Genomic DNA, 9,903 nt, shown 5'->3' with positions numbered 1-9,903 from the left:
AAACATACAGATATTAATTGTATTGAACTTACCGCTTTTTCATCATACTTTACAATATTGCTGTTCGTCTGATTAGACCAATTTGCTTTTGCAGGCAGAAAATATGTCGGATTTTATTCAAAATACATTTCAACATCATTATACTTTATGCATGTATTTCGATGACATAATTTTCGGTATAATTATATTTGTAAATATCTCTATTACCATTTCTATGGTGCCTTGTATTAAGCTGTGGGCAATGCATGCGTCGGGATAGAAGTCATGTGAAACGCTAATGTGTCCTCAGTAGACATCTACGACTTCCCCATAGATATCTGTTATAGATAATTACGATATTCACTGAGTATTGTTTAAACCGTTCATAGTGTCTTTATCGTAAGTTCAATTCTGATCTCTGTTATTCATATTCGCTGATATAGTATTTCTACTTTAGGAATATATGTCAAACAATTCATAATACACGCTCTAGTGGATTTCTGTTCACCAGGTTTTATTTTTAAATCTTTTTTGTAAGTTTATTTTCGATATAACTGTAATAGGCGAATGCGGTTAAGCATCTGTATTTCTGTTTGGAGTGACTTTTTTTGTCTAAGATTTGTTTATACATATCATTTGTGTTAATATTGTTTGTTTATCGACATAATTTGTCATGTTCCTTATCAGCGAATATAACAAGATAAATCGTCTTTCCATGTTCCTAGAAACAACAGGCTATTATCTTGTCAAATACATGCAAAACAACAATGATATATCTCCTTTTTAGGAACAATCTTTGTTTTCAGTTTAGATTTAAGCCTCTTTTGATTGACTGATTGATTGATTGATTGATTGATTGATTGATTGATTGATTGATTGATTGGTTGATTGAAAAGTGGCAATACAGCATATGGAGACAGATACAAAGGTATATAGGGAACATCAACAGAAGAAAAAGTATAGACTAAAGAAAATGTGTACAGGAAAGATCCCAGGCTTTGCAGTCTATCAATTTTTATATTTTAGTGTTGTTTAAGTAGAAAAATAGCAGGTACATGTAACATCTGATTATGTACTTTAAGTAATAATGAGTTCTCAAGTGAAAAATATATAAATCCTAATTTCTACATACGTATTAGTAAATCTCACTATGTCATATTACATTTGTTTGAGTTTCAGCTCGTCCAAAATTAATTTATTTTTACTTTACTAGTATATATTTCTTAAATAAAATGTCCCTATTATTAAATTAATTAGCCAGTATTTCTTATATTACAATGTATATGTAACTCGCGTTTTCTTTTTGTGTCCAATTAAAAAGACGAAAGCACCATTGCTTTATGAAAACAAATATATAATACTGTGAGCTAACATAGTTATAATTTCTAGTTAAGTAGAGGAACGCTTTACTAGTTTAGTTTTGAAGTATTAACATTGTAAATGTTCATTGCATGATTTCAAACATATTTTATTGCCTTTTTGATAGCAACGGAATTGGCTGCAATGTATAGAATTTGTTCAAGGCCATTGAATGTTTTAGTGATTGTGGATGATTCTGAGTGTGTGTTGGAGCGTGCGTTTTATGGTAGATACCAGTTAATGGTTGTATGTATGGAACCTTAGCCCGGATAAGATGGATATTTTATATAAACATTTAATCATAAATTTCACCATGTTACATAGTCTATATGTCATTACCAGCTAGTGTCAGTATATCGTTATTATTTTACACACGATTATTTCAATATCTTTATGCATTTCACAATTCCTTGTATTTTTCCATTATGTGTTTTTATTGTTTATTGGATCGTGCAATCTAGAATGTTTGATACGAAATCAAACTAAATCGGAAATAATAAATGATAAAACAATTTATTTTGTTTCTTCTTACTCTGAAGCCAGACACATGTTTTTGTGATTGTACAACCACGCACCTTTTTATTGATATAACGACGTGTTTACCAACAACAGTTTAAAAGTTTAAACAACCAAGTATACACACACAATCATGAATATAATCTATAACAGAAATATATTCTGGTAAAAAGACATCACTTTGTCTTTGGCATCGCAGCGAATCCGGCCCCAACACAATGACGCCCACCGTCAACATAAATGGCATTTCCGGTTGTGTAGGACGCCATGTCTGACGCGAGAAAAGCAATCGCATTTGCCACCTCCTCTGGTGTTGCAAGTCTTCCTAAGGGATGCTTCGGGTGTTCTGCCGTCATCAGCAACTGTAATTTCTGTTGTTAAAAAGTGCGATACCGTTATTGCTACGCATACCATTAATGTTACACCAGAGAGTTTTTATGATTATATTTTTTTTCTAGAATGTTAAAGATAAAATGTATAACGCTATTATTACTAGCTATATCAGTTTTTCTTTATTGCAAATCTTGCACTTAAGGTTACGTAATGATCAAATACCAATAGTAGTTATACAATTTTACACCTAGCATCACTGGCGATTCATAGAAGGACGAAACATCAAGTGGTGTTATTATATTGTATATATATTACTTGACTCATACTTAAAAGTTTTGTTAATGTGTAGCCTTTTTAGGATAATTACCTCAGTATCTCCACCAAAAAAAGCATCATAGAAGTTCGTGTTCACAGTGCCAGGCCTATAAAATAAAGCATAGTTTTTTTATAAGAATTATGTTTGTTCCACTGAACTTATAATTCTAATTTTTATCATAGCCAGAGAAGAGCGATATATTTATCTTACCTAACTTCGTTTACACGTACTCCAAACTCTGCCATTTCTAAAATAGAAAATATGTACTATTGATATCGTGTATATTTTCCTTTTAGTCCAAACAACTGATGGTGAAAGATTGCATTATCTGAGTATAAAAACGTATCAAATGTATTGACAGGTTATTTTCCTATATCTTTTGATTCATTAACATAAACTGCATTATATTGCTGGTTTTTGGGAATTCCGTAGCGTGTTATCAGTAAATTCCATATGTTAAATCTTTATAATATGTTAAGCTTATTCTATGTGTGTCTAACCTAAGGCCAGAGTTTTGGTAAACATCGCCACAGCTGCTTTACTCATTCCGTAAACGCCACTCAAAGGCATCTAAACAAAAGAAAACGAATCAAAAAGATTTCATTCAATCAGATCTAATAGTATCAATCAAGTTGAGTACATGCATAGCCCACTGGCAATTAAGAAAATCTCAATTACCTTACATTGGATTTATAAAAGCGCAATATATTACCAAAATAAAACAAAATCAAATATATATATATATATATATAGACATCGACAACTTAAAAGTTAAAAGTCGTGCGTTTCGTTCTATTGTTTTTATTGATTTTCGGGGCCTCGGTGGCCGAGTGGTTAAGGTGTCCCGACACTTTATCACTAGCCCTCCCCCTCTGGGTTGCGGGTTCGAAACCTACGTGGGGCCAGTTGCCAGGTAATGACCGTAGGCCGGTGGTTTTTCTCCGGGTACTCCGGCTTTCCTTCACCTTCAAAACCTTGCACGTCCTTAAATGACCTTGGCTGTTAATAGGACGTTAAACAAAAACAAACCAAACTATTGTTTTGACTACACTGGTTTCTTGCTGCATACAACAAAACTTAGTTAAACGTTTTTTGACGATGCCAAGCAATATTTTTATCTTACCGCTTCCTCCGATACAATGCTTGCTAGATTCACAATGTTCCCTGAAATAACAAGAAATGCATACCATGTAACACCCATTTAGTTTGATTATGTAATAACATACAATATTGTAGATTATACCGTAACACCCATTTTGTCTGGTTCAGTAATTACATGAAGTATAGTTAGTGATGTTGTAACATCCATTTAGACTGATTTACTAACAACTTACAGTATTGTATGTGGTGGTGTGACGTGTGTGTGAAACACCAGGTCATTATTATCTGGTATATATCCATATATCATAAGGTGTTAAAAGCTTCTAACACATTATTTAATGATATATCATTATTTACTTAGAAAACATGTACCTTTAGTTGCCTTTAGGTGTGGAACAGCTAGTTGTGTCATATAAAGCTGTGCCTTTACATTGAGGTCCATTACAGCATCATACATGTCGGGTGGTGTCTGTGTTAGGGGTGCAAATCGTCCTATACCGGCGTTATTTATCTACAATACAAACACAAAAGCTATTATAATGTGTGCTAAAACAAACAAGTCCCGGGTTCTTAGACAAAGGCAAAATAGGAACAACAACAAATTTGTTCCGAAGAAGACGTTTGTAAGACTCCAGCCTTGAACTCACGGTCTATGGCACCAAATCACCTAACCAGAAATATCCGCAGCTTTTACCGCTGCGCCACATCAATATTCTTAAAAATAACGTTTCATCGGTGCAGTGATGGTTGGCCCGATACCCTGACATGATCATAGTGACAAATCGTATATTAGATAGTATGAATACCTGGACCGCAATGTATATACATACATGGGTGCGAATCGTACACATATACATTCTGTAGATATAATTATCAGTGTACAATGCATGTCTGGCTCAATTCCAAAAGATAAAGGACGGGATAAAAAAGGAGAGCTTTACCAGCACAAAATGTCCACACAATGTAATAGATGGAATACGTGGAGACGAATAAACAAACTTTTTTCTGAAATCTGAAGATGGCAGGTGCGCGGTCAGAATCCCAACTGGGCAAGGAAGAATCGCGGATTGTTCTATATACTTAAAGTTCCATATGTTTGGTCAACTAGGGCTCTAAGACCACGGGTTATGATTCTCCCATGCACTGATCACGCGTGATGATTCCCTTAAGGAATAATGCATATATGTCCAGTAATACTTGATAGCTATAATTAGTTCAGAGCTGTTCAATAACCGAAAGATGATCACTAACTGAAATTTTAGTAATCTCTTTGTCATAATAACTTGAGCCAACCTAATATCTAGTTAAGGGGCATGTACATCTTACTATGGTGCAAATTAACAGCAGTAACTCTTAGTTTGTATCATGGAAGACCTCGAAATTGTTATGCTGTTTTTCTTATTTCAACGAAACCTACGAAAAAGTATGTTTCGGGTGGGGGGTATAAATAGCTCATTTGCATCGCGTATAATACACTAAATAGCATTGTAGTTTTGCTCACAAATATCATAGGAGTATTGTTTTGAACAGATTTGACTTCATAATATGTAAGAACACTGATTTTATTTCGACCTTGAAATGAAAATGGTGGTTGTTAATAATATCACACAATTATGGCATATAAGGATGCGTTTCAAACATCGAAAATGCTCTTATTAGACACTAAAAAGAACTCTAGACATGGCAGAAAGACTGCTTTTAGGGTGGATGTTAAACCGTTGAGTTTAGGGTAAAAGATGCATATTTCTGATAAAAGACCCAAGTTCACAATTTTAACAATTTGTCTTAAAAGGTTTATTCTTGCTATGATCAGATGTCTTAAAAGTAATACCTCCCTTTATGCAATGTTTGTGTAATATCATTCACAACGCCCTTTACATTTCAGGTCAAAACAAAATAAGTGTTTATACATAAAGTAAAATCTGGTCAACAAATGCTCCTACCCATGTGACACTTGTCAGCATAACTGCTTGGCAATTTTTCATGTATGGTTATTTGTGTGACTAATTATATCGTTTATAGCAGTACAGCGACCGAAATATTACTTAAATCATAGCTGCACAGTATGTAGATTACAATATAATATTACCAATATATCGAGCAAAGCATTGTTAACAAAAACAATACTGGAGTGATTCACGATGAATGGAGGCATTCACGACGTATAAAATCAAACATATTTAAATTTCTTACCAAAATATCCAGTCTACCAAATTTGGAAATACATTCGTCGACAATTTTCTTTCTATCGTCTTCTTTGGTAATGTTTGCTTCCACGGTGAGAACCTGAAACAATACAACGACAGGGTAGCGTCAGTATACATTACCTTAACTTGCTTTGACAAACGCAATAATAAAAGTCCATTTTTTTTGCTAGATACTACGGTGTTATCTCGCAAGAGGATACATTAAAATCAAAGAATATCACGAAAAAATCCTCAACAAAATGATATAACTATAAAAGACAATCGCTTCTTCTTCCATCAATTCACAACTTCGTGACTAAGATGGTACCCTCCTTCTCCAATTCTTTAACATTCGTCATAATAATCTTACGTCATCAATCGATAGTCCTGCCTTTTTACACTCCTCTGCTACAGCTTCCGCACCCGCGATGTTGAAGTCACCAAGTACCAACTTGGCTCCATATTTAGCAAAAAGAAGCGCTGTTACTCTTCCAAATCCAGCACCACCGCCTTTAGGTAAAATGTGAAACAAATCGGAATAACACATAATAGAGAAGCATTAAGATATGACAGTGACGTACATTTGTGATCGTGTGTTAGATGTACTCGTCTGATTGTCTATACGGTTCAAAATGGAAGGAAGCAGATGCGGGGGAACTCTAGATGGGACGTCTGAAGGAAATCCTCAAGATTTTATTCAGAAAAAAAACTACGTTCTTTAACGATATGAAGTTTGACGTGTTTGATACAAATGCTGCGCACTCGTGAAAAATATCGAAATATTAGCCCCACTCGTGAAATATATTTGGTACTACAGAAGACAGTGTTAGATATCCTCTATATATATACTTGTACCAGGAAATATCATAGCTTCTATTCACCGTCTATATCTATCGATTTGACATTGTTATTTTATCAAATGCTATAATCATGAAAGACTGATAACATGATGAAACACTTAAAAAGATTTTGAGGCTTAGAAGATTTGACCAGGAAATCCACTCAGTCAAAGTACGTTTATGATCATACGGGACATAAGAAAATGAATTCCAAGGGACAGATTTTAGCTGGGAGAATTTCAGCTATATACATCTGACAGCGACAGATTGATAAAGGTTGATATCAAAAGAGATATGGGAGAGAGATACCTAGAGATGGTTTGAAGGTTAGAACTAGACATATAGAGGAAGAAACTTATACAAGACACTGTACTAACAACAATCACCAGAGAAACGTCAACGAACGAGCTATTGTCTGAGCGTGTTGTGTAAAAATGATATCCCATTTCAGTTTTTAATGATGCATTTATCGTGATTACAGTGACTTGCCTTCCTATCGAGATACTCTCACATCTGACTTGATTCTCTAATTCCGTGATATAACATTGGACTATATATCATAACCATTGAGACATAGTAATCATTCTAGTTTTAACATAGTACAAAGTTAAAACTTGGCGGTACATGTTTGTAGCAAGTAAAGTTTATCCCTGGTGTAATGTCCTTGACCTCTGTAGCTACAGCCCCGAAACAAGAGAAGCGTCAGTCGAGACTTAGTCCTATTTTCTGACACCAGTACGATCAATGGCAGCTTGTGATGTATACTGACTTCATAACTTTAAAAATGTCCCCTCGCTCGAAACGCACACGTACATTATGTACAAGGTAGCTGTTAGAATGTTCATTAACATCCTAACATGTGTACAATATATTACATTTGTGCGCAGTAATTGTTTACCTACGGAATATTGTACACAAGACATTAGATGATAGCACCTTTCAAATAGGATAGAGTACAGCAAAATGGAGATTACTGATTTAACTTTACATCAAAATCATACGGGAATGGATCAAATTTACAAAATATACAAATATATAGATAAAATGTCATTTCAGCGGCGAAACAGACATTGTCATACCTGTGATGATAGTGACTTTGTCTCTGAGAGATTCCATGCTCGTTTCCAGTATCGCCTGGCCGGTAGCTTGCTGTCGACCAGAGTACAACCACTGACTGGGAGATAGACAAATTCTTCGTATAGAATAACAGATAAATCAAGAGGGCAATGGCCTCGTAGGTCTCTGGCAGGTTGTTTTTATCATTAAAACATATTTTCACATCTTAAATTAATCTGTCAATACATACACACCAGACATGTAGGTTTTTATCTATTTTTTTCATACTGAGCAAATAGTTTCAATAGACTACAACCTATACATCTAACTATAGCTCTCTACCTATGTGTGGAGGTTTGCAGCGATAATGGCAAGTCTACGTTTAAGACACATTCATTATATATGGACAGTGAATACATTTGGTATTATCAATCTAAGATAAACTTTTATCAGTGTTCTAATAACCATGAAATTTGGGTATAAGGCTTTGGTGAGTTCATGTTCTTTTCTCAAGGGCCACCATTCATACATGTATTGTGTTTTATTCACTTATTTTGTCGATTTCTAATTTGAGCTATGCTTTAGTTTTTTATGATTGAAAATAAATACATACATTAAAAGGCAAAGAGAAATCGATAGAAATAGTATATTGTAATTCTGATAAATATATAAAGAACAACAAAAACAAGAGAAAAATAGGCCTTATTTTATTCTTAAATAATAATATTGTCTAACCATTCATATATCTTTAGATCAATGAGCAATATCCCTATGCATAAATAGTCATATAGCACGTTTTAGTACAGTGTAATAGGATTTAAGCTGTCTTTTGTTACATAGAGTAAAATAGGATTTTTTAAATGTTGGTTCTCTGATGCGCTCTATGTCAAAAAAGTATTTAAATTCGGAGGAAAACGCGAAAGTTGCAAATAGCCCGACGATGAAACTTTACGGTTATGTAATGATCAATACATTACAATCAAGAAACACCTTTTTTGCAAATAAAATTATTTATATATTTTAGAGTTAATATTTGTATTCCAAAACTCAGTTTTTTATATCTATTTTTTTAAACGGTCACTTTTAGATCGAAACAAGCCAGTATGCGCTATACCTCTTTCGTCGTGAGCAGAAAATAAACATTGATTTATACATGTGGTTTTCTAAAATATGAAGAAGGAATGTGGCTCCTTACTTTGATGTATACACATGGCAGGAATGTACATATTGTACGGACAAATTAGCCGGTCTTTAATTTGTATCAATCACAGTATATATATACATTAACGGTGCAATAGGTTCTCCGTGATAAAAATGGTTTTGGGGGATTTTAACATAAAACATTGGTTCCTCTTGAAAGATTTCCAAGTTTGTTCATACATTTACACACAATTACTTTATTTATGATACATTAAATGTGGTTTATTTCAATGTTACAATGTTATTTGTGGCTTTAAAATAGAGTAAACAGACTAGGCTTGGCTTGTTTTCCTCTTGTCACAGTCAATGCTGCTACATTTGTAGGCCGTTGAAGTGATACTTGTAAGGGAAGTAACTCCAGCAGAACAACAGTATCTCTCACAGGAGCTATGTTTTCAATATCAGACGGGGGTGCTTAATGAGGTTCTGAGAAAACTAAATACATCACAATCCCGGCTGTGGTTTCATCAATGTTCCTTAACTTAAAGAAATTATTTCACTTAAAATTTTCCGAAGAAACCATTATTGTATTTAGGTTAACATTTCCCTTCAATTATGTAATGCTTTCCTATTTTCATGTTAAAGAATTTCCTTAAATCAACAAACATTGATGAAACTGGAGTCAGGATTTCAAGATTCACAAAAACTTCTTTTAATATGTGTTAAGATAAAACGTATTGACTTACCAGACCCAAAATGGTATCAAAGAAAAAACAAATAAAATATTATATTATATACTTAATATAATAGTCATGCTTTTATTTATTATTATAAATGAAAATGTAAATTTTGTTTATTTTTCGACAACTGTGGAACAAGATACAGTATATCAGCTTATATTGATCAGTACTGTTGGGCCGGATGGAAGTGGCGAGGGTTATGTATCTGTCTGTGATGTATATCATATGAATATATACACATCTATACCTAATTGTTTGCTGTCTCGAGTTTCGTTTTCAGATCCCATGCGTATCTATAGAGTTTTGTTTAACTTTTTCCAATTGATGTATCATTTATG

The 9,903-nt window shown here is 33.7% G+C and overlaps 1 protein-coding gene across 1 annotated transcript; it reads right to left on the bottom strand.

Annotated features, from left to right (window-relative positions):
• Window positions 1-1,866: 1,866 nt before the first annotated feature.
• Window positions 1,867-7,857, bottom strand: LOC117335156 (3-oxoacyl-[acyl-carrier-protein] reductase FabG-like). The gene is made up of 9 exons (XM_033895114.1): window positions 7,709-7,857; window positions 6,161-6,300; window positions 5,798-5,890; window positions 3,977-4,115; window positions 3,627-3,667; window positions 3,004-3,073; window positions 2,714-2,750; window positions 2,555-2,609; window positions 1,867-2,225 (listed from the first exon to the last, which is right to left on the bottom strand). Exons 1-9 carry the CDS (start codon window positions 7,743-7,745, stop codon window positions 2,031-2,033), a joined length of 807 nt encoding a protein of 268 aa, XP_033751005.1. The 5' UTR covers window positions 7,746-7,857; the 3' UTR covers window positions 1,867-2,030.
• Between the last annotated feature and the right edge of the window lie 2,046 nt (window positions 7,858-9,903).

The sequence above is a fragment of the Pecten maximus genome, chromosome 9 (genome assembly GCF_902652985.1).
Source record: "Pecten maximus chromosome 9, xPecMax1.1, whole genome shotgun sequence".
NCBI lineage: Eukaryota > Metazoa > Mollusca > Bivalvia > Pectinida > Pectinidae > Pecten > Pecten maximus.
Note: the sequence above shows the minus strand (reverse complement) of the source record. Positions and strands in the feature narration are given on the sequence as shown.